This window comes from Equus caballus, chromosome 5 (genome assembly GCF_041296265.1).
Source record: "Equus caballus isolate H_3958 breed thoroughbred chromosome 5, TB-T2T, whole genome shotgun sequence".
In the NCBI taxonomy this organism is placed as follows: Eukaryota; Metazoa; Chordata; class Mammalia; order Perissodactyla; family Equidae; genus Equus; species Equus caballus.
This window is the reverse complement of record NC_091688.1, coordinates 59481250-59508764: the sequence shown is the minus strand read 5'-3', so window position 1 is coordinate 59508764 and position 27515 is coordinate 59481250. Positions and strand designations below refer to the sequence as shown.

General features: G+C 36.8%; 1 protein-coding gene across 6 annotated transcripts in view; it reads right to left on the bottom strand.

Moving 5' to 3' along the window:
• Window positions 1-27515, bottom strand: part of DENND2C (DENN domain containing 2C) — a 73553-nt gene that overhangs the window by 6690 nt on the left and 39348 nt on the right. For 4 of the 6 annotated variants that reach the window (XM_070267207.1, XM_070267209.1, XM_023641380.2 and 1 more), the window contains exons 2-17: window positions 26638-26786; window positions 25525-26542; window positions 24840-24976; window positions 24305-24417; window positions 23521-23691; window positions 20252-20348; window positions 16088-16132; window positions 14050-14237; window positions 10554-10663; window positions 8886-8955; window positions 8021-8098; window positions 7313-7453; window positions 6684-6832; window positions 6022-6199; window positions 1187-1228; window positions 141-246 (exon numbers count right to left, since the gene is read on the bottom strand). In XM_070267207.1, coding sequence (XP_070123308.1) covers window positions 141-246; window positions 1187-1228; window positions 6022-6199; window positions 6684-6832; window positions 7313-7453; window positions 8021-8098; window positions 8886-8955; window positions 10554-10663; window positions 14050-14237; window positions 16088-16132; window positions 20252-20348; window positions 23521-23691; window positions 24305-24417; window positions 24840-24976; window positions 25525-26351 — 2452 coding nt within the window. In that variant the 5' untranslated portion in view covers window positions 26352-26542; window positions 26638-26786. The remainder of the gene's footprint in view (window positions 1-140; window positions 247-1186; window positions 1229-6021; window positions 6200-6683; window positions 6833-7312; window positions 7454-8020; window positions 8099-8885; window positions 8956-10553; window positions 10664-14049; window positions 14238-16087; window positions 16133-20251; window positions 20349-23520; window positions 23692-24304; window positions 24418-24839; window positions 24977-25524; window positions 26543-26637; window positions 26787-27515) is intronic. The other 2 variants (XM_023641381.2, XM_023641379.2) reach the window with 1 other exon arrangement.

Sequence of the window (27515 nt, the reverse complement as noted above, 5' to 3'; positions counted from 1 at the left end):
ACTAATTTTATATATCCCAAGTAGTATCTCCATACTACTGTGTATATCCTTGTATATACTTTTGTATATCCTTTAGTAGTGTGCTAGGCATTCAGCAAATATTTACTGCCTTGACCTTAAGTCCTCAGACCGTCTCATACCTTGTGAATAATTCTGCTCCTGAGCCAAGATTTCATTGCGTTCTTCCAAAATCTGCATCAGGGCAGCTTGGAGTTTAGGTGGTAGAATTTCATCCTCATCAGATACCTTAAAAGAAGAAATTGAGATTTTTCATGAGCTTTGAGAAAGAAAGTCTCAAACACGTACTAGTTAGGTCCCCAAAATTCCACAGATGACTTTGTATATATTTTGGCTGAAGAGTTTGTCTGAAGCTTCCTTCCCTACATTGAGGAGAATCTATGATGTTTATAGTGTATATATCTTAACTATATTTAAAAAACAAATAACATACTTTATAAAATTTTCTGGCACTTTTCCACCAAATATCGCTTATCTACTCATCTACAAGTCTTAACGCTATATTAAAGTCATCCCTAAACATATGGTGTTTCAAGTGTGATGAGCTAATTGATTTTGAAAAAAGACAAAGTCTTAGGAAACATTCTTTTCACCCTGTGTTCAGTGCTCACAAATCTATATGCAGGTTACATACAGAGGACCGCTCTAAGAAGGCTTTACTAACGCTTCCTTCCACTTCAATATCCAGAATAAATGACCATTTCTTTTTTGCCCCCTACTGGGGGGCAAATTTCTTATTATACCACTTCTAAAACTTTATGAGTATGTCTGCTCCCCTTCCCCCACATGAGACTATAAGGCCTGAGGGTTCAAACTGTGTCTTAATAATCTTTAGATTCTGGCTGACTAACAGACTATCTGAAATAATCAGTGCTGAATGCTTGTTAAGTTTAATTAAATTAGAAGCTTATACATCAACTCATCTGGAGTTGAAGGGAGTTACCTCTTCTGAGAATGACATTTAATGTTTCCTTCTTCCTTCTTTGAGATGGACAGCTATAAACCCAAGCCACATTTTTCAGGTCAATCTTGTATGATTGGCCACAGTGTTAAGTCAAATATGTATAGGAACTAAAAGTCTTGCCTGAGTCATCTTCGCTAAGTACTCTCACATATTTTCTGTCCAATTATTCCCAAACATTATGTAATCGCCTCCTTTGTCACTCACCTCCTGCAAGAACTTGTCTGCACAGAGATCAACTATCAGTACCTATGGGATAAAGGAGCCAGGCAAGTTAAACCAGAGACATTCACAGAGAAATACATTAGGCACTGCTAGATTAGGAAGAGTGTTTTGATTCTTTCAAGCAATGGGAGTAATTTTAAACAAAAGTAACTTGAAGTTGTAGTCCATTTAAAAGTTAACTCATCAATATATCAACAAATAAACTGCAAGTTAAAAAAAAACAATGATGGGGGGGGCCGGCCTGTGGCCAAGTAGTTAAGTTTACGTGCTCTGCTTTGGCGGCCCAGGGTTTTGCCGGTTTGGATTCTGGGCACGGACATGGCATGGCTCATCAGGCCATGCTGAGGTGGCGTCCCACATAGCACAACCAGAGGCACTCATGACTAGAAGATACAACGTACTGGGGGGCTTTGGGGAGAAGGAGGAGGAAAAGAAAAAGAAGACTGGTAACAGATGTTAGCTCAGGTGCCAATCTTTAAAAAAAAAAGATGGTGGATACTATTTTAAAAGAGACTGAAAAATCATACCAACCAAATGATGCAATGTATGGACTTTATTTGGGACGCAATTCAAACAAACTATTAAAAATTTAGGAAATAACTGGAGATTTGTTGAGCACTAGATTTTGCTGATATTAAGGAACTGTTACTAAATTTTTTAGGTGTGATAATGGTATTGTGATTATGTTAAAATGCTCTTATGTTATAGAGATTCATATTGCAAATTTAGAGATGAAATTGTCATGATATGCATCAAAATATTATGGGAGAAAGGAATGGATAAGGGTAAAGATTAACCATAATTTGGTAAGTACTGAAGTAGAGTGACTGGATTTATTTCACTCATGTTTACTTTCACATATATCCGAAATTTTCCATAATAAAAGCTTAAAAAAAGATGAATACAAAAATCAATTCTGTTTCTATACACTGATAAAAAACAATATGAAAAAAAATTAAGAAAACAATCCCATTTTCAATCACATCAAAAAGAATAAAATACCTAGGAATAAATTTAACCAAGGAGGTGAAAGAGCTGTATATTGAAAACTATAACACATTGATGAAAGAAACTGAAAAAGACACAAATAAATGGAAAGATATTCCACGCTCTTGGATTGGAAGAAGTAATATTGTTAAAATGTCCATACTACCCAAAGCAATCTACAGATTCAATACAATCCCTAATAAAATTTCAATGGCATTTTTAAAAGAAATAGAACAAACAATCCTAAAGTTTATACAGAACCACAAAAGACCCCGAAGAGCCAAAGCAATCTTGAGAAAGAAGAACAAAGCTGGAGGCATCACATTTCCTGATTTCAAACTATATTACAAAGTTATAGTAATCAAAACAGTATGTATTGGCAGAAAAACAGAGATACAGATCAGCGGAACAGAATAGAGAGTCCAGAAGTAAGCGCAGGCAAAATCAATTAATTTATGACAAAAGGAGCCAGGAATACACAATGGAGAAAGGACAGTCTATTCAATAAATGGTGTTGGGAAAACTGGACAGCTACACACAAAAAAATGTAACTGGACCCCTATCTTAAATCATACACAAAAATCAACTCAAAATGGATTAAAGAGTAGAATGTAAGACCTGAAACTACAAAACTCTAAAACTACAAAGAAAAGATAGGGGGTAAGCATCTTGACATTGGTCTTGGCAATGATTTTTTGGATTTGATTCCAAAAGCAAAGGCGGCAAAAGCAAAAATACACAAGTGGGGACTACATCACACTAAAAAGCTTCTGCACAGCAAAGGAAACTATCCAACAAAATGAAAAGGAAATCTACAGAATGAGAGAAAATATTTGCAAGTCATATATCTGAAAAGGGGTTATTATCCAAAATATATAAAGAACTCATACAACTCAAGGGCAAAAAAACCCCAAATAATCTGATTAAAAAATGGGTAGATGAACTGAATACACATTTTCCCAAAGAAGACATACAAAGGGCCAACAGGAACATGAAAAAGTGCTCAACATCACTAATCATCAGGGAAATGCAAATCAAAACCACAATGAGATGTCACCTCACACCTGAGAGAATGGCTATTACCAAAAGGACAAAAGATAAATGCTGGTAAGGATGTGGGGAAAAGGGAAGCCTTGTGCATTGTTGGTGGGAATGTAAACTGGTGCAACCACTATGGAAAACAGTAAGAAGGTTCCTCAAAACATTAAACATAGAACTACGATGTGATCCAGTAATCCCACTTCTGGGCATATATCCAAAGGAAAGGAAATCACCACGTCAAAACGGTATCTGCACCCTCATGTTCACTGCAGCCTCATATTCACTGCAGTTCACAACAGCCAAGACGTGGAAATAACTTAAGTGTCCACTGACAGATGAACAGGTAAAGAGGATGTGGTAAAAAATACAGTGGACTAATATTCAGTCATAACACAGAACAAAATCCTGCCATTTGTGACTACATGGATGGACTTTGAGGGCATTAGGCTAAGCATAATAAGTCAGGCACAAAAAGACAAATATCATATGATCTCACTTATATGTGGAATCTAAAAAACCAAACTCATAGATACAGAGAACTCATAGATCACCTGGTGGTTGCCAGGTGAGGGGTAGGGGATGGGTGAAATGGCTGACAGTGGTCAAAAGGTACAAACTTCCAGTTATAAGATAAATAAGTCCTGGGGATATAATGTACAGCCTGGTGACTATAGTTAACAATACTCTATTGTATATTTAAAAGTTGCTAAGAAAGCAGATTGTAAAAGTTCTCATCACAAGAAAAAAAAACTATTGTGAGGTGATCGATGTTAACTAGACATTATGGTAATCATTTCACAATATAAACATATACCAAATCATTATGTTGTACACCTTAAACTAATTATATGTCCTCAATAAAACTGGTGGGGGTGAGGGGAAGGTTAATCCAGCAGAGTAATGGGGAAGAATAGTTTTTTCAAGAAATGGTACTGGGATAGTTGTTTATCCATATGAAAAAAAATGAAATGACCCCTACCTCCTATCATATACAAAAAAATCAAGTCCCAGGATTCAGAACCAAAAATTAAAGGAAAAATAATAAACTTTCCAAAGCTCCCAGGAGATAATGTAGGAGGATATCTCAATGAAGTTAACATATTTATTTTTTTAATTTCTTTTAGGAAGATTAGCCCTGAGCTAACTGCTGCCAATCCTCCTATTTTTTTTTTGCTGAGGAAGACTGGCCCTGAGCGAACATCCATGCCCATCTTCCTCTACTTTATATGTGGGACGCCTACCACAGCATGGCGTGCCAAGCGGTGCCATGTCTGCACCCGGGATCCGAACCAGCGAACCCTGGGCCGCCAAAGAGGAATGTGTGCACTTAACTGCTGAGCCACTGGGCCGGCCCTACCATGAAGTTAATATAAAGAAAAACTTAAGCAGCTCACAAAAAAACCCACTAACCATAAAAGAAAGGATTGATAATTTTTTGACTACATTAAAATTAAGAACTTCTGTGCATTAACAAAAACACCATCTTGGAGAATGAAAAGGCAGGCCACAAAGGGGCTGGTATCCACAATATAAAAAGGCCTCTTAGAAATCAGTGAGGGTAAACAATGCAGTAGAATGACAGACAATGAATTTTACAAAAGATGGTATTCAAATGGCTAATAAACATATAGAGAGATGGTCACCCTCAACAGTAATCAAGGAATGTAAATTAAGCCACAACGAGAATACCACTATATACCTACCAGATTAGGCCAAAATACACAATCTGATGATAACAAGTGTTGATGAGGATGTGGAGCAACAGGAATTCTCATACATTGCTGGAGGGAGTTTAACTTAGCACAACTACTTTGGAAAACAGTTTGACTTTATTTACTAAAGTTGAATATATGCTTACTCCTGACCTAGCAATTCCATTTTCAAGTATATACATGTAGAACTGCATGCATATATGTACCAAGAGTCATGGACAAGAATATTTATAGCAGCATTCTTTATAATAACCCCAAACTAGAAACAACTCAAACGTCCATCAACTGCAGAATGGATACGAAAATCATGGTACATTCACACAATGGAATACTATACACAGTTAGAATGATCAAACTACTGTTAAACTTATCAACATGGATAAATCTTACAGACATAATGTTGATCAAAAGAAGCCAAACAAAGTATATATACACACACACAATATGAGTTCATTTATATCAAGCTTAAAACCAGGCAAAACTGTAATATATTGTTTAGGGTTACATGCCGAGGATGTAAAACTATACAGAAAAACAAGTAAATGCACAGCATGAAAGTCAAGATAGTGGTTTCCTTTTGTGGTGGGGGAAGGGGATGGTGATTAGGAGGAGGCATGATGGGGACTTCTCTGGTGCTGGCACTGTTTCCATTGCTGTAATGTTTCCATTCTATTCCAATGTTGGTTACATAAGCATTCACTTTGTGATAATTCACTGAACTGTACATTTTGTTTTAGACACTTATCTATATGTGTGTTGTATGTGAAACAATTTTTTAAGTTAACTCAGAGTCGTTTTTGTGTTTGACTTAAAAAAATAAAGACCTACCCTTCAAAATAACACAAGAATGAACCCATGCTTCACTACTGTACATAAGACACAACTTTGGATTCATGTGTACTATAGAATGTTTCTCACTTTAAAGAAAAAGATACAAAAAATATGATAGCATAATGTATTAATAATAATAAACATATATAAGTATTAATTAACGACAACTCCATCACTCTTAAAGATCAATTGTTTTCATTTGTTAGGCCTCCAATCTTTTCATAGATACTATTTCTCCCATCTCACCTCTTCAATGGGTAATTCCTGAAGCTGTGGTAAGGAGCAAGACAGGATTCCAATAAGGAACGGAGTAGGTGAGCACACAATGTCGATCATAGATGCTGGCAGGACTGGGATGTAGGTATGTTGCCAGGTGAACGGATACAGTGTGGCAACCACAGCATGGCCACATTTTGACAGGGTGCTAGCCAGAGGAGAAAGTAAATGGTGTCACATACAGAGCAACACATACAGGGTATTTCAGATATTATGTTACAGAATTACAAATTGATGCCAGTTAGTGATCACAGATTAACAATTCTGTGATTACTCATTAACTTTTAACATTTTATTTAAATTTTTAACTTAATTTACTGAAAATCTTGAATCTCAATCCAGTTCTTTCTCACAATTCATATTGCTAAAAATTAACGTGTACTTAGAAAACCAATACCAATTTTTAACGATAGTTTAAGCAAAACACATTTACAAAGGCCAATTGCAACCCCCAAAAGTTACTGCTATAGTCTAATGCAAACAGCTTTTGAATTATTTACCATTTGGAATTATCCACGTCACTATAGCATTAGGTAATTGCGATCCTATAGTTTTTTAATATGCCCAAATTTTAAAATAGTAAAAACAAGTAAAATATCAGTATAAAGTGACATATTTTACTTATTTCTCACCTTAGGCTATTGGCAACAAAGATCACCCTCCGCTCCAAAAGGAGAGAGGCACAGACGCGGATGAGATGACACACACTCAAGCACTTAAAGAGACATTCAAAGTCAACGTGTTCCAATCGGGAATCCAGTGGTCGGCAGAGTTCAATGGACTAAAAAGGAAGAATTTGATTCACAAGAGCTGAGGTTGGAAAACAGTCCTTGATGACAACACTAATGGATCCTGTCATTCTTTTACAGGTTAAATTCACGAAAGAAGGACTGTCACAGAGAGTCTGTAAAGCTGCCTACACTAATCCCAAGATCTAATACCCTATTTTTGTGCTGTAAATTTCTGGTAAAATCCTTTATCCCATCTGACAATAGTATGTATAATCTTCATTTATCACACTGAAATTGTCATTACAAAGGGGCTCAATCTATGAATGGTAGAAAATCTCTGGTTCCTGGGTCCAGGATCAATTATTTCACAGATGAACTGGATATTTCTCCAGTGCTTTGTGGGACTACAACACATTCTGCACAGTTTATGGAAAGGAAAACCACGCCCTGAGCCTTCTGGAAACTCTGCCTATTAGTGTAATGCCTGCTTTTTGGCGGCTATCAAAACTTTTCAAAATGAGCTAACTTACCCCATCTCCAGCCCCAGGGAGGTAGCTCTTAACTGTGATGGTGCGTCCAGGAGCTGGGAAAGGAGCTTCCATGACACTGCGCATGAATGGGTAAACCAGGGCTGGAGACATTTCTCTTCGTTTCTCTACTTCATCCAGAATCTACACACACAAAACATGCTATTTTATTACAGACTCAGTTCCAAAACATAAAAGAATCCTATTAAAGGAATTGCCGAACTTGGTGTACAAACTTGAAAATAACTCCAACAGATTTTAAGACAGATAGCTTCTGCAACCAATAACGGGCTATTAAAGGCATCATGTCTCTTGAGGATATCCTTATATCCCCAAGAAGAGTTTCTAAAATAAATCAACTTATTTTTAGAAGAGGAGCCCCTTTTAATTTCACTAAGGTAGGGGCCAAAAAGGTGATGCTGACAATGATATCCTGCACTTTGGGGTGTGGGAAAGACATGAGACAAGACAAGCTTCAGTCTATGTTCTCCTTTAAGTTGGGAGGTTTAGCAAACCAAAATGAGGATGACATGGCAACAGCATCTGGATTAAAGATATAAATTTAAGCTTTTATATCTGTGGTTCTAATTTACTAATGAGAAATCCTTTCTAAAGACTATGCCACTTAACATTGCCTAGTGAAGTCATCAGAAACAAAAACTGAGCACTGAGAAAGAACAGCACTTTTCATAGGACCCGTTCTCCACTTACCTTTGAAAAAAGGTTGAAGCAGCCCAGGCGACTAACCATGCAGTACACCTCAGGGAGTCGCTTCCCTTTGCCTTCTGGCTAAAAGAAAAAAACAAGGCAAAAAGTAAGCAGCACAAGTCATTACTTATTTGGACTATTAATATTTTTTAGCAAAGAGCAGGAACCAAGGCTCTCATCCTCAATAAACACCGAAACATGGGAAAACGCTAAAAAGATAGCAGGATTTATTCCAGGTTTAGTGGAGGCATCTAAGCAAGAAGAAAGTAACTCAGAGCTCCCTCAGTTGGCTCATTGTACTCCATTCCTCAAATACACCCAGACTGATATTTAGCCACTGTGTCAGTGGTTTCTTCATCTATTACAAATAATCAAATAAAATCAATCCACACCTTTTCCATTTTGTAACACTCTGTAGCTAACCCCTACCTAGCTGTTACTGTTTTTTTATTTTATTTTAAAGATTGGCACCTGAGCTAACAACTGTTGCCAATCTTCTTTTTTTCGTCCTGCTTTTTCTCCCAAAATCCCCCCAGTACATAGTTGTATATATATATATTTTTTAGTTGTGGGTCCTTCTAGTTGTGGCATGTGGGACGCCACCTCAGCATGGCCTAATGAGGGCTGCCATGTCTGCGCCCAGGATCTGAACTGGTGAGACCCTGGACCGCCCAAGCGGAGCGTGTGAACTTAACCACTTGGCTACGGGGCTGGCCCCACTTTTACTGTTTAAAGGTAACATAGCTTCTTTAATATACAGATCACTGAGTAGCGTTCAAACTCATCTAGAGTTAGTGTTTCTGAAGTTCCTAGTCTGATTCTATTGTTCTCTAACCAACTCCAACTGTAGCCTACGTCTAGTACTTACCAAGAGCTTCTTACAGTAACCAAACCACCGGCTCCCATCTTCACCAGTCAAGACAAAGGAGAACGTTTCACTGAAAAAACAGTCAACAGTTGGAGATCTAAACAGCTACTTATGGCATTCCTCATGGAACAAACAGTTGAAAATTAGGGTCCAACAGCAGTCATTTTGTGATCTAAGAAGAGGCATTCACATTACATTTATTGCAAGTCACTTCTCCTGAGGGAGACTGTCGAGGCCTTGAGAATATCTTGCCCATACTGGAGTGAGAGAATAGGTATAGATGAGCTGGTGATGCTGCTGCCTCCTTTTACTTTCTTATTTATCCAGTTTAGCTATTAATCAAGCCTATCTTCCTTCTGCTGAATGTCCAATTTAGTCAAACACATAGGCAAGCTATAAAGGATTTTGGAAAGTCATCTCCTCCGTTCAAATTCTTCTACTTAGTTCTGAGAGGTCATATGGAACAGTCACAGGCATAGAATTATATCCCTAATATATAAAAATTAATAAGAAAAATATTAACTCCTCACTAGGAACACAGGCAAAAGATATGCATAGATAATTTACAAAAAGACCTATAGATGACCAAGAAAGAAATTCATTAATAATCAAAGAAATCCAGATTTGAACAATGAATACAAGTGTCTACGTATGGCCAAAAATAAAGGCTGGAAGGGCATATGCCAAATTATTTACAGTGATTATCTGTGACTAACCAGAATGCCAGTGATTTTTAATTTCTGGTTTTCCTCTGTATTTTCCAAATATTCTAGAATAAACACACATAACTTGTTGGGGGGATAAAGCCAACCATGGAGCTGCGAGGCTAGTATGAAAGCAGCTGCTAGGTGGTTAGCAGCGCAACTAACCACAAAAGAGCATCAGGATTGATGGCTCAGAGATGAGAGTGGTGATCAGGCTAAACTGGTTATGAGAGACAGCAGCTTGGTCTGGAGGCATCATGAGGTGGAAGGACAAAGCAGCTACTTAGGCAACAGCTGGGGCTGTCTTCCAGCAGGTCATCAGCATGTGACATGGTTCACATAATCATGCTTTTCAGCCTAAACAGCATGATCAATAATTACAGTTTTGAATAAAGCAGTTATCTATTTACAAGCAGGATTCAGAAATGATAATGGTTTATTAATTGAACATGGTAATTTCCTCTAGACACCAGGAGGAAATTCTTTATTCTTTCCTTCTCAATATACTCACACCTCCCAAACTGGAGCCTCCCTTTGCAAAAGTTCCACAGAGGAACATACAGTCTGGGCTGTGGCTTCTTCTACCAACTTGAAGGAGAAACAAGATACAGACATCGCTCTATTATATCTCTGTTCTAAGTAGAGTCCTTAAGTTCAAGTCTTTTTTCCTCTTCTGTCCACTTGGTGGCATTTCTGACTCTATGTAAAGTGGAACTTTTTTCCTGCAGAATTGGCAAACTGAAGAAATTTTCAAATTTGTTTTCCCTTGTTTTCCTTTGTGTTTTTCTTTTCTGAGCCCCACATAGGAAATGTCCTAATTCTGTTTCTTCCTTTCCTCCCACTGCATCCTTGACCCGCCACAGTGTCCACGTAGCTTCAGTGCTGGCTCTACCCATTTCTCAAACATTCGGATTCTACTTTTGCAATTCGAACAAATAGAAATCAGATAAAGTGGCCTATTTACCTCTTGAGTTCTGAGGTTGGCACCCAGTCCTTTGAATCGGGAAAACAAAATTTTGGGATAACTTTGAGCCTCTCTTCAGTGTCTTTGGATTGCTTAAAGCCATGATCACCCTGAAAAAGATAACATAGGTGACTAATATTCTATGTAAGTGGAGAATAGAAATAAAAAACTCAGCCTGGTCTTGGGGAAAGAGGTCTCTGATAAGCTTAAGTTGTCGTCTCAGCACAGTTTTATGCTGTGTAACAAAACAGGAAGGAGAAGACTGGTAATCACTGATGATGCACTGAGAACAGACTTACTAAGAATAATGAATCCTATTTTTACATAGAAATAGTACTGCTGGAGATCCTACAATCTGACGTAAGAGAGATGACTGAAAATAGTTTCTTATCTAAAGGTAGGATCTTAATTCAGGATTCACGTACTAGTGGGAACCCAACATTTTTATGAATCATAGGACATAAATAAAAATCTATTCCACAATAGATTGATAGCAAAAACCTAGTCAGCTCAAGACATTCTGATCAATAATCAAAGATGTTTTGAAAAGGCAAATGAATGTTATTCAGAAAAGATACTGTTTTTAGAATCCACCCCATATATAATCATTTCCTTTAGCATATAATCTTTGTTACCTAATTACTGGTTTGCAATTTCCTGTAAAATTTTAGCATGGAAGACCCTGTTGTGACAGTCTGGTATTGTACTTTAAAGAACAGTCTAAATTTAGTTAAACCAAAAGAAATTTAAAAATTAGTATAAAAAGAGTAGATAATAAGTCTAATTACCATACTGCCTTCATGTAACTATTACAAATGAGTTATCCTTTAATTTAATTTCTAAAACAAAACATGCAGCCATTCTGGGTCACTTGGATATTAAGCTATTAAGAAATGGAAAAGCATTCTAACAAAATCTTAGTTGTATCATATGCTATTATTTTATATTGTTAATGATTCACAGTCATCTTCATTCAAGGTTTTCCACAATAGAATCAAGAGAGGTTCACTCAGCGCTTTCCCTCTCTAACTTATGGGTGACTAAAGCACAAAGACACTAAGTAACTTGCTTAGAGACATCCTTGAATCACTGCCAGAGTCAACTGGGTCCATACTTGGTTCTGAGCCCCATTAATCAAGGCTGTGTTGCAAACAGATTCAACCTCGAGACTTCTCTCTGCAAATGCGAGACTGATCAAAAACAGGAAAAGAAATTAAGCTTCTCTTTATGGGAAATATGATTCCTCAAGACTATCTAGATTACATTATTTTAGACTCTTATGGTACTATGTTACTAAACAGTGCTGGGATACTGTGCTCTCAGGCTACATTGAGGAGTTTTATAAGAAATTAAACACTGATTTATTTATAGTAGGAATGTTGTTGAGGACTTCTTAAAAAAATGAGAACCCACGTAGGAAACGTCTCTTAGACTCCAGTTCAGTTGTGCTTCCCTAGCTTTTTTAGTGAAACATCTAACTCAGGGTTTAAATCCAAAGTCCTAAAGTGGCTGAGCAGATAACTGAAGCGAGAGAAGTGCTACTACTAACTTACTAAATAGTAAGAAGCAAATAAGTACATGTCCCTATTTAAAGGGATCACTCATTTCCACGGCCAGCCACATAATTTGCAGAGCACAGTGCATGACGAAACTGTGGGCCCCTTGTTCAAACAGCAGGAAAAATTAAATATAAGATAAAACATTAAACTTTGTCTTTTCTTCTGTGGTCTCTCGACCTCCAAGGGGTTTTATTTGCTGTTTAAAGTCATGCTCCTTCGGGCTCAAGGGTCCTAAGGAACAAGTGCAGACCTTCGCAGGTACCCAGGGGCCCTGGCCCTCAATCCGGTGCTCAAGCAGCCCACCAGCTGCTGGGCTTCCCCTCTGCCAGCCAGAGGACTGAAACTGCGTCCTGACTAGGGGTAAAGAAGTTCAGTCAGGAATCTCCCCTTCCTACGGGCCCCACAGCAGCTCCACCCCACAGCAACTGGGAAACTCTCAAGGGGTGACAGCCTCCACATGGGGACGTACTTGGTATGTGGATTAGGGATGGTCGAAAGGCCTGCCCCACCAAGCCACCCACCGAACACAAGTGGCACTGCCTACCCAGGACAGGGAGGACCTCATTATATGTGGCCTGGAGATACTGCAGGGCAATGCTTGCCTGATCCTGACCCTTTCCATGCCTATGCCCAAGATCATGCCAAAGACAGAGGACAACCTCGAACCCACCCTGGGCAGGTGGCAGGAGGTGAAATGGCACATGCGCCATTGTCCCACCAGATTTCACTTACAAAACACAAATCCAATTACAAAATTATTAAGAATTTCAACGGTGACTGCAGAGCATTAAACCCCCAGTGCAAGGCCATTCTGACTGAGGCGCCTTATATGACTATACTGGTCACATGCCCATGAAGTCAGTCTTGCTCCTTACTCAGTTTCAGCCAATTCCTGCCACTTAGGAATGTAGGCTGAGTGCTGCCAGTCTTTCCAGTTTCTCAGGAAAAGGCAGAAATACAGATTTTTATATGAAATTTGATTTTTAAACATTGACAACAACAAAAAATTTTTATTTTTACAAAAACACTGTGGAAACCAAAAATTCTGTCTGTGGGCTCAATTTGCTCAGAGGACACCAGTTTGCAAGCCCTAATTAATGATCATGTTTCTCTCTTTGAATTTGCCAGCACAAAGCTCAGAGCCACATTTGGGGATTATCTTGTAAATTCTGTGAGGGCAAGGACCAAGAAAATCAATTTCATTTATATTCCCAGCACCTAATCTCGGCAAATAGTAGGTATTTAAGAAATATTGATTAAATGAATCATTTTTTGAAAAAGGTAGAGCGAACCAAATAATGTTGGTTAATAATAGCTACCATTTATCAAGTGCTTACCATGTGCCAAGAACCCCATTAAGCATTTTATATACATTATCTCATTAAATCCTAATAGTGGATAACATTATATAGTGCTCACTATGTGCTAGGCACTGTTCTAAGTGCCTTACAACAAATTAGCTCATTTAATCCTCACTACAACTCAATGTGGTAGATACTATTATGATTACCTCCATTTTACAAATGAAGAAACAGAGGCACAGAGCAGTTAAGCAACTGCTCAAAGTCACAAAGCTAGTATGTGGCAAATGCAGACAGTTAGCTCAGAGTCTATACTTTGAATTGCTACCCTATTCTGCCTCCTTTATTATTCCCCTCATTAAGGATCACAAAATTGAAGCTTTGTAACTTGCTAAAGGTCACTTAGTAAACAGCAGAGAAAAAAAATAAAAAACCAACTTAGAGAATGAGCTTTTCTCCCCCCTTGGTTACAGCTCATGCCTGACCTGACATGTCATCAGAGTCACTTACAGATCCTACAAGATGTACACTATTAGTAAAAGCTGACTGAGACAACAATAAACAAGAAGAGAGGAAATAAATACACACAGAGACACAGGAACATTCCTGAATGCCTCTTGACCTCCTTGCACTTACCTTGCTAGGGAATTGTTGTATGACCTGGGGGATGTAGTTTATTTCTGAGGGTTTCTTCTGTAAAGACACCACCACAAAAAGTTCAAACAGTTGCTGCTCCTGTAATTCGATGAGATCCCGCTCTAAGGTCTGGTAGTGAGGATTCCTCTTGGAAGACTGCTGCAGCTGTGCCAAGCGCTTGTGGCGATCTGTAATGAGACCACGGAGCTTTGCTTTTCCTCTGTAGCCCTGTCTTCCCTCCAGCAGCCAGAGGTCATGAGACATATGGGACTATCTTCATTCAGCTGTTGCCAAATGATATGGACTAACCAATGTCTGCTAAACAGACATACCTGTTAGGGCTATGACATACTTGGGGGACAAGTGCAGGTTCTTACAAACACCTGGGGGCCCCATGGTGGGACTGACGTTACATGTCCCAACAGATACTCTATGTATGTCCCAACACATACCCTATGCTATCCTATCTTTCATGGCATAACACCAGGAGGACACATGGAAAATGTCAAGTAAAAGCACTGGCCTGACAACAGATGCCATTGTTGGGACCACAAAATCACAGGTGGAGGGGGAAGATTTGATCAAAGAACTGAGTCCTATGGAGGGTAAATACATAAAGGAATGAGTTTGATTAAATTAAAACAAAAACTATCCTCATATTAAAGAAACTGTCTTTTTCCCTTCCTTCCTTAGCATATATTACTAACAATGGACATAAACTTATATCAATAAATGGTGCTAAATGCAAGAGGAAAAAATGAAGTAGAAGACATCTATTAGCAGACTATTTCTCAAAAGAATGAAATTATAGAAGCATACTATTTAAACAGTACAAGCAATGCCACTCAAAACTGGATAGTATTTATCCTTTCTTATTTATCTCTAAATTCTGAACAATTTGGGGTAGACTCCACTGGGGGAAATGCAGTACTTGCAGAAGAAATAGTCCGAATATCCAGGACTTGCTTATATGTCATTCTGAGCCAACGATTGAAAGACATCCTCTAATTGTTTGCTTTTATTTTGAGATATGATGCATTCTGCCCCCAAAGAAGTTACACTAAGGATCAAAATAATAGGAACACTTAAAAATACATCTAGGAGTGGCTTCCCAGAATTATCTAGTATATTTAGTGTTCTAGGCAAAGCTTTACTTACTCCGAAGGGCTCAGTCCAAGTCAAGAAAATTTTAGGTCCTATTTCTCAGCAGTGACAGCACTAAATTAGTCATCTTTACACATCCAGGGTGAACCTGATGATCACTTAAGTTTCACCTCAGTCAGGCTATAGAAGCAAACCCCTGAAGCAATTCGGGTCAGTGGAGGGAGCACACGATTATTAATCATAAGATGAGAGTATCAGACTTGGTGCTGCCCTGTATTCAGCTTTGGTAATTCATGTCTCCTACTTTTTCCACACCTCAGTATGTCAGTCAGTTTATGAGGAACTCAATAACTTGCTGTGAAAATCCATTAGATGAAGGATACAGAGAACCATGAAGTACTCGAACAAATACAGCCAAAAATGCATGGCATAGTCTATATTCTAACAAAAAGTAAATGACACAATAATTTGGAATATAAATACCTATGAATAAGAAGTGGATCAGTTTCCTGTCTCAAAGTCAGAAATACCAAAGTTACTTAAATAATTACACTTGAGTGACTATGAAAAATCAGATATTTAATGCTAAGTATTTGTTTTAGAGGATGATTCACATACTCTGTTTTGGCTACTGGGAAACTTCTGCACGTATGTCTGAACATGTAGCTCTGCCACTCCCCTAAGAACATTCCATCTTAAGAACCATACTGGTTTGCCTTACTCTACCATGGGAGATTTTTAACACTTTCAAACATCTGACAGTGTACTGTTTAGTTCCCCAAAACTCAACAGGTTCCTATCATGAAGAAATCACCTACAAAATGAAACTTCATATGGGAAAAACATGCTTAATGCTTAATCACAAAGGAAGGTGGCACCCCACCTATAACCACGATCATCAGGAGAAAGGGAGTAGCCCCACTGACTCACTCACTCTTTGGCAGATACTCTGCATCACTTTCGTTCCCACTGGTTTCACCTGAAAAGAGAGAGAGTTTCCATTTGCACTGTCCAACAGTAGGAAGTACAGGAGGATGAGAACAATGTAAAACCTCCACAGACCTGCGGGCTTGGAGTAAGGAATAACAAGGGTGCTGAGTCTTTCTCCAAACCACTTAGTTAATCAGAGTAGGACAGTTGCAAAAGAGAGTAAAAGGCTCAGAGAAGAAACTACTCTATTCCATCTTCTTCCCACACCCTACCTCTCTCCACAGCTCCCCTCGCATTCCTAATTCTAGAAATTAACAGCAGTTCAGACTAGTTTTAAGAAGCCTAGTTCAGGGTCGATTCTATTTCTACATTCATATCCTTGTCTTTATATTCCCAAATAAGTACTAAAGGTAGATCACCCACCTGGCTAAACAAAAATCTCAACATGGAACAAACTATGAACTTAGAATAAAAGGAAAATGTGAGGCAAAGAGAGATCACTAAATCAGTTTATGAAGTAACATTCTACCTCTTTTATGATGCTGCTAAGCTACCTCTTGGCCAAAATGAATTTTCCTTTACTCTGGATTCTTAACTACTCAGATGGCTTTGAACTGCTCTTATTTTCCCCTATCAGATTTGAAGTATCTTGAGGATAAAGAGCTATCCTTATACAAGGGAGTGTTTTGTGCCACAATGCTAGGCACATGGCCAATTTACCAAAAAAAAAATAAAACAAAACTTTATGAGCAAGTGAAGGACAAATTTCTAGATTAAGTCTGAAAAGTAAAAGCAAAATAAAAAAACATAAAGAAAGGGAAAATCTTTAATGAATCAGGAAAAAAAAGGCCTAGGAGTCATAAATGAAAAATGCATGTAAGTTTGATTATATAAAAATGTAAAATTTCTAATAAAAAAATCAGTAAATTCAAAAGGTGAACAATAAACAGGAAAATATTTGTACTACACACTGCAGACATGAGGCTAAGTTTCTAAATATTCAAATAGCTGTTACAAATGAATAAGAAAAAAATATAGCACAACAGAAAAACATACTGGCAATCCATAAAAAAAATAACTGTTGATAAACATAAATGTCCAAATTCATAATTAAAGAAATGCAAATTAAAGCAATAAATAAGCTACAACTTTCAACCATGATATTGGCAAAAAAAAAACTTTAATAAAACAGTATTAGTGAAGATTATGAGGAAAAAGTCATTTTCAAATGCTGTTCATAGAAACAGAAGCTATTACAATCTGTGGGACAATTTGGCAGAAGCCATAAAAATTTTAAATGCATATGTTCTTTGATTAAGTCCACTGCTAGGAACTTATTCTACAGATGTATTCTTACTAATATATAAAAATATAAGCAAAAAGATGTATATTGCAGCACTGTTTGAAGAGCAAAAACAAAAACAAAAATGCAGAACTTACACACACAACTTAAATATCCACAGGTTAAATAAAATGTCAGAACAACCAAGACGCCTACCAGCTAAATAAAATTCTGTTATATCTATACAATGAAATGCAGTACAGCTATGTGGATCTTTATGTGTTGATACTGAATATATTAATTACTTTTTTTTAAAAAAAAGACATACAAAGTCTGAATGGTATAAAACTATTTGGGTAGGAAAAATATTGGCATGTGCATAAAATTTTCTGGGAGTAGTAGGAAGAGGTTTGGGAAACTTCAGCTTTTCATTTTATCTTATTCTATGTTATTGTAATTTCTTGCTGTGCTCATTTAATTTTATAATAAGAAAGAACATTAAAAAAAATGCTGCTTCTTCATAAGATAGGTAGGAAAGGTACATAAGGGATGTTACAGAAAAAGTAGCTATTTAAATACTGTGTACTATACAGCTTTTATAAATTCAAAATAACCACCATAACAAAAGGTATACGGGTCTATAAAATACTGTTCAGTATACAGGAACAAACACTACACTCCTGAGTCCTATCTGTATCCTTAGCACCAGGCACCTCTTAGGAGCCTCTGAAGTGTGTGGAAAGAAAGAAAAGAAAGGGGAGAAGAGGAAATGTAATAGAACTGGAAAAGACCTTATAAAAAGCCATTCAAGTAGCTTTAATATATTCACATCTATGGGTTTTGATGATCTGCATTCTAAGTTACTGAATGAAGGTTACGAAGTTTACAGAGGAAAACAAAAATCTGAGAATTGTGACTATGAAGCCAGGAGATCCTCAGGCATGAGAAATTCCTCTGGTCCACTGAAGAAACTGGTCACAGAGACTGGGTAAATGCATATTTAATTTGAGCCACGTAAAAGAAAAACAAACTTGTAGGGAAGGGTTACAATTTACGAACTGCTCCTTTTTTTGTGTGTGCGCTAGAAGTTGGCAATTCACGCTGTCGAATTATTTTCTTTTCAATAATGACAGTGAAATAAAGGATTTGGCTCTTCAAAAACTTGTCTTAGAGCCAAATTTACTTAAATATTCTTAACCCATAAGGCATAAAGCATACAAATAAAATAAGAGATCAGTAATAACCCACTTAGAGTGGCATATCTGGAGAGCAATCAATAGACTGCTGTTAACCTGGGAAAATGATGATATTTTCTAAAAATTTGTCTTGGCCCCAGTGTCTTGCTATTTTACATAATTTGCAATTTATGATTTATTTCCTTATCTATAAAACAGTGACAATAATATCTGCCACATAGGATTATTTAGGAAATTAATGATAACGTATCTGAGAGGATTCAGCATATCTGGCATCAGTTTTCATCTTTTGTATCTAGTTCTGAATTATACAAATAAAAAGGCTTGGACCATATCCTTATTGAAGATAAGGAAACACATGGAGAGGAGATAGTTCAACTGCTAAAAATCAGGTTTATGAGAAAAATTGAGTAACTACTGGTGATAGAAAAGGATAAGACTGTGGTGCCATGCTCCTAGACTCAAATCTATGCTTCCTCCTCTGACTTAGCTTCTCTGTCTATAAAATTAAGATAGTCCCTACCTCCTAGTGTGGTTATAGGTTATACATGAGATAAAGTATGTAAAGAAACTCTTAGTTCATTCAACAAATGGTAGCTATTGTTAAGAACAACAATCAAAAGTATTTCTTCTGTAGAAGACTGAACATGTTTTAATAATTCCTTTTGAAAATATGAAAACTCACATTTACAATGGTGACCAGTTGATTTTAATCATCACAGAATAAGAAGAAAGAGTCTTGAATTCTAGCATGGAGAATTTTGTTTTTAGATAGTAATTGTTAGAATGCAGAATAGATTTTCAAGGGAAATTAACAAATTTCTCTCTTTAGAAGTCTGCAAAAATATGAAACATTCTTCTCTGGTATGACTTGGCTGTTGTTTCTCACTTATAAATCTCATAGACAAAAATTACTTAATTCTACATATTCTCTGCCAGACAACCAAGTTAAGAACCTTGCATGAGTTTTTAAGAAAATCTAATAATTCACTATGGATATTGAAAGTTTCTTAATTAAGACAATATAAGTTTTATCTAGGCATCTGAAGGATAAAACTACTGAACTTATTAGATGACTACAAGTTGAGTACTACATACTTTTAGTTTATATATCTTTAATATTTTCATTTCTCCACTGAAAGGATCGATATTGATAAATGACTATAAATTAAAGTAGGACTACAAAATAATGATGCAATCTGTACTTGAAAATTGGTCTCACCAGTTTATGATTATTTTTAAATTTATTTACTTATTCATCCAATAATTATCACTTGGTACAGAACTAAATAAAAGGATCTGAGGAAGAATAAGAAATAGTCCCTTGGGGCCAGCCCCGTGGCCCAGTGGTTAAGTTCGCGTGCTCTGCTTCGGGGCCCAGGCTTTCGCTGGTTCGGATCCTGGGCGCGGACATGGCACTGCTCAATAGGCCATGTTGAGGTGGCGTCCCACATACTACAACTAGAAGTACTCACAACTAAAAAAATATACCACTGTGTACTGGGAGGATTTAGGGAGAAAAAGCAGAAAAAAAAAAAAAAGAAATAGTCCCTTATCCTGAAGAAATTTTAAATTTAAGTGGGGTAGTTAGGAAAGTAAACCAAAAACTATAATTCACATCAAACATTAAGTAGTATAATGAGTCTCCCCTCATATGCTGATAGCTATGGACAGTTGGCACAATTCTTACCTTTTGAGGGAGGTAAGTCTTTTCCAGTGTAAGGGTGTAACTTTACCCTCTTCTTCCCTCTCTTAGATTCAAATACGTCATCTATTTTCAATACAAGCTGAAAAAAGACCAGAAAAGTACAAGTTAAAACTAATACCAACAAGTTTTGCAGCTTGATGATAATTTATTAGTGATTCTCATTCAGAGAAAGATCCATTTCATAAATAAAAACCTTTATATTTTCTCAGTTTTGAATTGAAAATGATCTTTAGTAAGATGGTACGTTGTTCTAATACAAAGTCCATATAACATGCACAAGAGAAGTAGGAAATGATATCTCCTTTCCAGAGGAACCCAGCATAGGCTCGTAGAGAGATTCCTTGTCACTCCATGTCACAACATGCAGGAAGTCTGGCTAAAGCACTCGATATAGTGACCAAGCCTTTACTCTTGGGCTCAAGTTTTTGCTTGTCCAGAGTAGGAACTGGAATACCATTCACTTGGAAGGCAGGATGAGGCTGAGTTATTTCTGCTCCCAGGAATTCTTTGCAAAAAGAGGATAATCAGGCTTAGAAAGTTTTTGTCAAAGGGAACACTCTATCACTTTGCTATCAGGAGTACTAACATGACAATTTATTTTAGAAACATGTCCTAAAAACAGGAGACTCTCAAATATGCTCAAGTACAAAAACCATGCTCCATTTAATAAGCATTACTCCTTAGAATTCCTTCTTTGCTGCTGGGAGGTGTGTGTGAAAGAGAGAGAGTCAGAGACAGAGACAGACATACAGACTGGGCTTAAAAAGGAGGAAAGAATTAAAGTGGACTACTTTTAAAAGGAGGAATTGATTAGCTTTTCCATGCATATTTTTCTTTTCTCTTAAAATGCCAAGCTTTTTATTAACTATTAATCCTGATTTAACATATTTAATACCCAGAATTACAATTGTTAGGAACATTATATAAGATAATAACTAACAAAGTTGCTTGAGAAAAATGCTCTGTTTTCTCTTTTGTCCTTGTTTCTCTAGCAATCTTGGCAATCCATAGGCAGTGAGTGAATCAGTCCAGTGGAAGAAAAATAACACGTGAGAACCATGTGCTTCCAATATGCAGATTATTCCCACATTTTTGGATGAGTTTGTTCTTTTAAAGATTTTTGTAGCTGCAATTCAAGTGAAAAATTACCAATGTTCTTAAAAATTACCATTATAAAAAACAAATAAGGGAATCCAACACAAAAAGGTATTGTTAGGGGCTATAAGAAAGATGTATGAAAGTAAATATGTATTTTGGACTCAAAAGACTAAAAAAAGTATAATTATGAATGTGCGTTTGAAAATTATACTCAAAAGTATACTGAAATATTATAAAGAAAAGAGAACTATCTGTTCTAGAAATACGAGATAAAGTAATAAAATTTAAGTTTTGGTTATGAACTAGGAAGAGGAGCCTATATTTACCTTCTAGTTGCAGAAAATCTGTAGAACATTCTTCCTAAGAAATAATAGAAACCATATTGCTGCACACACTTGACACAAACAATATAAGACATTAGGAAATCTACTCTAGCAAACAATCCAACACCAGCTTCTACAGTAGGGAAAGAAAGGAAGGGTGGGGAAGAGGCATATGGACTAGATCAGTGATTTTCAAACTATGAAACCAGTTTCCCTCCCAGGGATAGCTCTAGACATCAAAGGGGAAATAAATGAAAACTGCTTTCCTCATGGAATGTTGTTCCTGAAGATACTCCAAAGCCAAAATTTGTATTGCAAATGAAACAACCTAAAAAGATTTAATCCAAGGAGGGTCACAAGAAGAAATGCTAACAGTCTGTTCCTGCCTGATAAGCAAGAGCTCATCACCATTTTTCCCTCTCCACCTCTCAAAAAAATCTTTGGGAAAATATTCGAAAAGGAAAAGTTTGGATCATATCACCTATAATCAGAAAGAGAACAAGCATCGAGTACTCAAAGGATCCATAGTACATAAAATACTGAGGAACGAAATCAAAAGCACTGCAAATCTCATTAAACTCTATAATCCATAATTCCTAAATACTGGTTACTGCCATTCCAAGAACCACACTGTAAATGCAATCTCTATGGGTTTGTGTTCTTGCCCCTGTGACAAATGATCTGTTGTTTCTGGGCCCTGTGGGTAGGTACTCGGTTGTGCCAGCACGATCTCTCAGGAGAGGACTACTGCAGAATGCCTGGCATCTCTTTAAACTTCTGACTTTTAAATATTCCTCAACATACACAGGAGAATAAACAGCTAAAATTTTTTTTTTCACTGAGAGAGATCAGTTTAGTGCTTTTTAAAAACGATGTTCTTTAACTCTTCACATATTAGAGAGGGAGGGGCAGGAAACAGAACAGAAGAATTAAAGTAATTGTGGAACAGAGTATTTCCCAAGGAACCAATCAGCAGTTAATAAACCAAGAAACAGCTGTGACTTTTGTTGAATGTTAAAATCAGGTACAAAAATTGTGTGCTAAATGCATACATATAGCTAATTCAGATGGGATTAAGGAAAGGAATACTATTTAAATGATCTGATTTCTTCATTTCTGCATGGTAATCCTGAAAACTTTCTCAATTACAGAAGAACAAAGTAACATAAAGAGTATTAAAATATTTTCATGTAATTTCTTAAGTGTCTCTCCTAAAACATACATACATCTGTCTATAAATAATCCCAATTTCTTCATTTTGGTTCCAACGGCTCTAGCTGAGATTATTTACAGACTTACTGGTTTTCTCCCTCGAGAGAGAATTCATTTATTTAGTATAATTGCTGAAAATTTCTATTCCCAATTAACACTCAAATTTATTTTTTCCTTCCTCTGAATGGAAATTTGTCCCCCAAATTAATGGCATATACTTTGTTATTACTGAAAATGTGTAAACACAGGCACAAAACTGAATTCACTTTGGCAATTAATACAAACGAGTGAGAACACCACCAAAGCCAGCTCAACAGAACGTCCTTTTACATGAGATTCCAGTGCTTTCTTGAAACAGGCAGCTGATTTCAATGAGAACTAGGTAACTGAAGTGAGGCCCTCCATCTAAAATCAATTTTCCAAATCCATAAAGAAACCTTGGCAAAAGCCATATACGCATTTTTCTTGCATGAGCAAAAACTTAAGGCTGCTTTCCAAATCTTCTAATTCCAGTGGGTCAGTTCTACCCTATTATTCATTCCAGTCTAAAGTCTACTTATTCTCATTTATGGAAATGCTGAAGTAAGAGTCAAAGAACAAAAGTACCAGAGTCCTTACCCTTGGAAGATTTTTCCTTTTCCTGTTCGTAACTTCTCCAGCTCGGAAAAGCTTCCATTCAGTTAAAGTGACAGGCAAAGTAGTATCCTTTGTGAGCTTTGACCGTAAAAAAACTTGGGAGTGCTTCAGTTCCATAGTCTTCCGGTAAAGGAATTGAGGTTTGGGAGGAAGCTAAAACAGGAGAAGATGTACTGGTAAGGGTAAGATCATCTAGTTAATGCCTGTGTTCTCAAACACAGAAGAAAAAGTTATCTTTCCCTTAAAATCATCTCAAGTGAGGGTACCATAATTTCTTTTTCACCATTCGTAAAGAAGTTTCTCAGATTTCTAATCCAAAATTCTTCTACTACAATGTAATCAAATTTCCAGAAAACAAAAGCTCAGAGTCCTCATTAACTCAAGGCAGCTTCTGCTTCCAGGGGTGGTGAATACATTCAGGGACCACACAGGTAATTCAGGCCACAGGTTGATGTGAGACTAATAGGGAGCTGTGCTAACTGTAGTGAACTGAAGGTTCATGGCCTGTCTAAAGGTGTTCAATATGCAAATGTTTTTTGCAGTGCTAAAAAACAAAACAAAACAAAACAAAAAACCCCCCTCAAAAGCAAAGGAAACAAAAAGCTGTGTGCTGCCCCAAAAATCAAAGAAAAAAACCCCACCACTACCAACAATAAAACCCACATTTCAGTGCCCTACTTTTGGCCCTAGTTAAAACATTTTAACCTTTTTGCAGGGATCAAAAACAAGATTCCAATGTTTTCTTATATTATTTCTCTGGTTATACCTTGGGTGCTTTGAAAGCATTTTTAGGGGGTGGTAGCTTCCATGCTGAAGGAGATCTCCACATGGGCAAAGGCTGCACTGGAATATCTTCGTATGGATTTTCTTTGGTGGGATCTTAAAAAATAGCGAAAAAATAAGTTTACAGAAACATAATTAAATGGAAACAAAGTGACTACAGCTAGGAAAAGAAATAAAAAACTGACTAAATATGTTCAGCTTTCTATTCTACATTGCTGTAGGGATGTAGGTCTCCTCATCAATGGCACTTTAAACACGTAGACCATGGCGATGTCCAACCAAGCTAAAAGAGTTCTCAAAATACTATACTATAAACATCTACTTCTGAACTGAGCAAGTCCAGTAAACCAACTGTAAAATCCATTAAAGAATAAAAGAATTTATGCAACAAAGGTTTCCTATTAAAAAGAAAAATCTAGAGCAAGATGTGTTTGATTGTAAAAGAAAATATCCTATAGTTAAGGGCTCTATCAAATATATACTCGTTAAATTTAATCGCAAAGTTTGTGGACACCTACATACGATATCCTCATAGATATTGTCTTCAGACTGTGTGTAATAAAGTGTCGAGCCAGAATTTCTTCCAAGTTGTTCATGAATCTTCTGTGGGTTCCGATTTCGAAAGTGCTGAATATCCTCAAATTCAAAAGATTTCCTTAAGAAAGGAGATATATTTTAAAGTTGTACCTTTTAAAACTCTAGTCTTCTCTAAATTGGTCTAACAGACAGAAATTGATATGGACTTGGATGCCAAACTACAAAGGTGTTTTACCACATACCTAAGAATAAACAACTCTCACGGTGCCCTAAATGCACCATGAGAAAATTAGAGGCTTTTAGCCAATAACATTCATGCTCTTCATTGGGTACCTTTATTAAATTCGCCGTTTAATGAAAAGTGAGGCTAAGGCCAGTATGCCCTAAATGAAGGAGAAGAATGTACTTGCTTCCCTACACACATTCTTAAAGATGTAAGATAGAAGTTGTTCTGATGCTTTTATGTCAGTAGATTGTCTTAGGTATTACCTATACTCCTATTTCCTCCTGTATGTATTTTCCCCTCAGGTTAATCAATGTCTATATAATCAAATTAGGGCTGTAACTCACACAGGGAAATGGAAATTGCTTTGAAAAAGAAAAAGAAGCTCAATAGTTCTGTAAGGAAAATACTTTCAAATCATTACCTATCAAATAAAAACATACCTTTTAGATCTCCCTCTGATTTTTCCGCCATATTTCTTTGGTTCAGGTTCCCCAGAAGAGGCCAAAGAAGACTCTGCACAAGAATTATTTTCACAGTATTTTCTGTCACAGTTTCTTTCTTCATATGGTGTAACACCAGATTCAGATAAATATCTGAATGTCCTACGAGGTTTTGGCAAAGGATTTATAGAAGGTCCACATTCTTGTCCCTCAGGCTCAGAGTAAATATTTTCTAAGCTCTTAGTTATTCCATATGAACTATTCAGAACTCTGAAATTCAGTTCTTTTTCTGAAGAGTCACAATGTTCTAAAGCCAAATTTAAGACTTTATCTGGGGGAAGTGCTTCTATTTTCTTCCACAATATCTGTGAGGTATAGAAATTTCCTGGAGGTAATGAAGTCTCTGGATCCAAAACAACTTTTTTCCAGCTTTCAATTTGTTTGACCTGAGAACATACCCAGTTGGATTCTGATTTATTTTTAAAGAAGTGTGTGTCATCATACTCACGTTTCTCACTTTCCTCCTCATTCTGATCGTGGCTTTTGGCATCTTCATTAATATCTAGACCAACATTTTGAGAGTTGGTTACATCCAAGTTTCTGCTCTTTTCCTCAGCAAAAGGACTTTTCTTAAGAAGTTTCTCTTGATAACAGTTGTTATATTTCACTCCAAAGTCCTTTGGATGCCACTTATCTGGGTTAGATATACCATTAGTTCTTCCTTCCCACTGAGAAATTTTTTGTTTGATGTTTTTGCAGTGGCTTCTTGACAGTGTTTGAAGAGAAGAACGAGAAAAACCAACATCCATGTTCCCAGTTGGGTGCATGACAAGTGATGAATTTTACTAAGGTTCCATTTACAGGTAACTGTGAAATATTATATTCTTTATCTGTCAGTAAGAATCCAAACATTTCCAGTATTTTGCTTTCATCTTTAACTTGGAAATTTCTTCTTAAGAAGAAAAATTCTGATCATTGATCCTTGTTGAAAATGGCTACAATTTTATCTTGAATGATCCTATTAAAATGAGACAAGAATATGTTAACACAGTTTTATAACTTCCTAATTTAAACTCCACTGAAACACTACCCACCTATCCCTAAATAACTTACATTGCATGTGTAAAAATGTCCCCGTAACTCATTAAGTAATTCAACTCCATAAAGGTATTCTTAAGATGGTGATGTAATAACACAGAAAAAAATATTACTTGTGGTATTTCTCAAATTGTCAGCTTTAATGTTCTGCCATATTTAATTTCCTAAAGTTAGGAAGAATGAGATTTTATAAGAGATTACATACAATAGTACACAATACTATTTCACAATAAATCAATTCTTTATGAAACTTTCTCTCAATGAAACAAGGACAGAGTATCACAAAAAGCATACAAATACAGAAATACATCTTCAATAACCAAAAGCCTTATGTATATATCCAGAGGAAGAACCTGGTCTGGAAACACATCAATGGCTAATTTCCTCCTCCTGTCTTATGTTGAGAGAGAATATTATTAGCCCGTCACGTACCCTTATTTCAGCTAAACTATTAGCAGCAGAGGAGTCCAGACACACAATGCTAAAGACAATCCAAGGTGCCATTAACTATCAGTTGCTTTAAAATGTATAACATGTTTTGTCACTGACTGAGCTTTCTTCATCTCTGCCACCACACCCTCAATCCAAATCAGCAAAAATACTCACAGTCACTGTCACATTCCTTCCTTTCACACAGAGGCTTCACTCATTTAGGCCCATAAACTGTTTCCTCAAATGTAAAATTTGGCAGAGAGCTTTTCCTATCAACTGAGTAAAGACCTGATCTCAAGTTCCACTGTATACTAGTTATAAATAGCAGCTGATTCAAACTTCCTGAGGCAGGGGTCATCCTTCCTTGAGCTTTGTCTGTGTGGCCTTGATTAACAGGCAGGAAAATATCTTGGCCCAGCTCTGTCAGTGTAGCTAACCAAAACTGATACATACACAACACA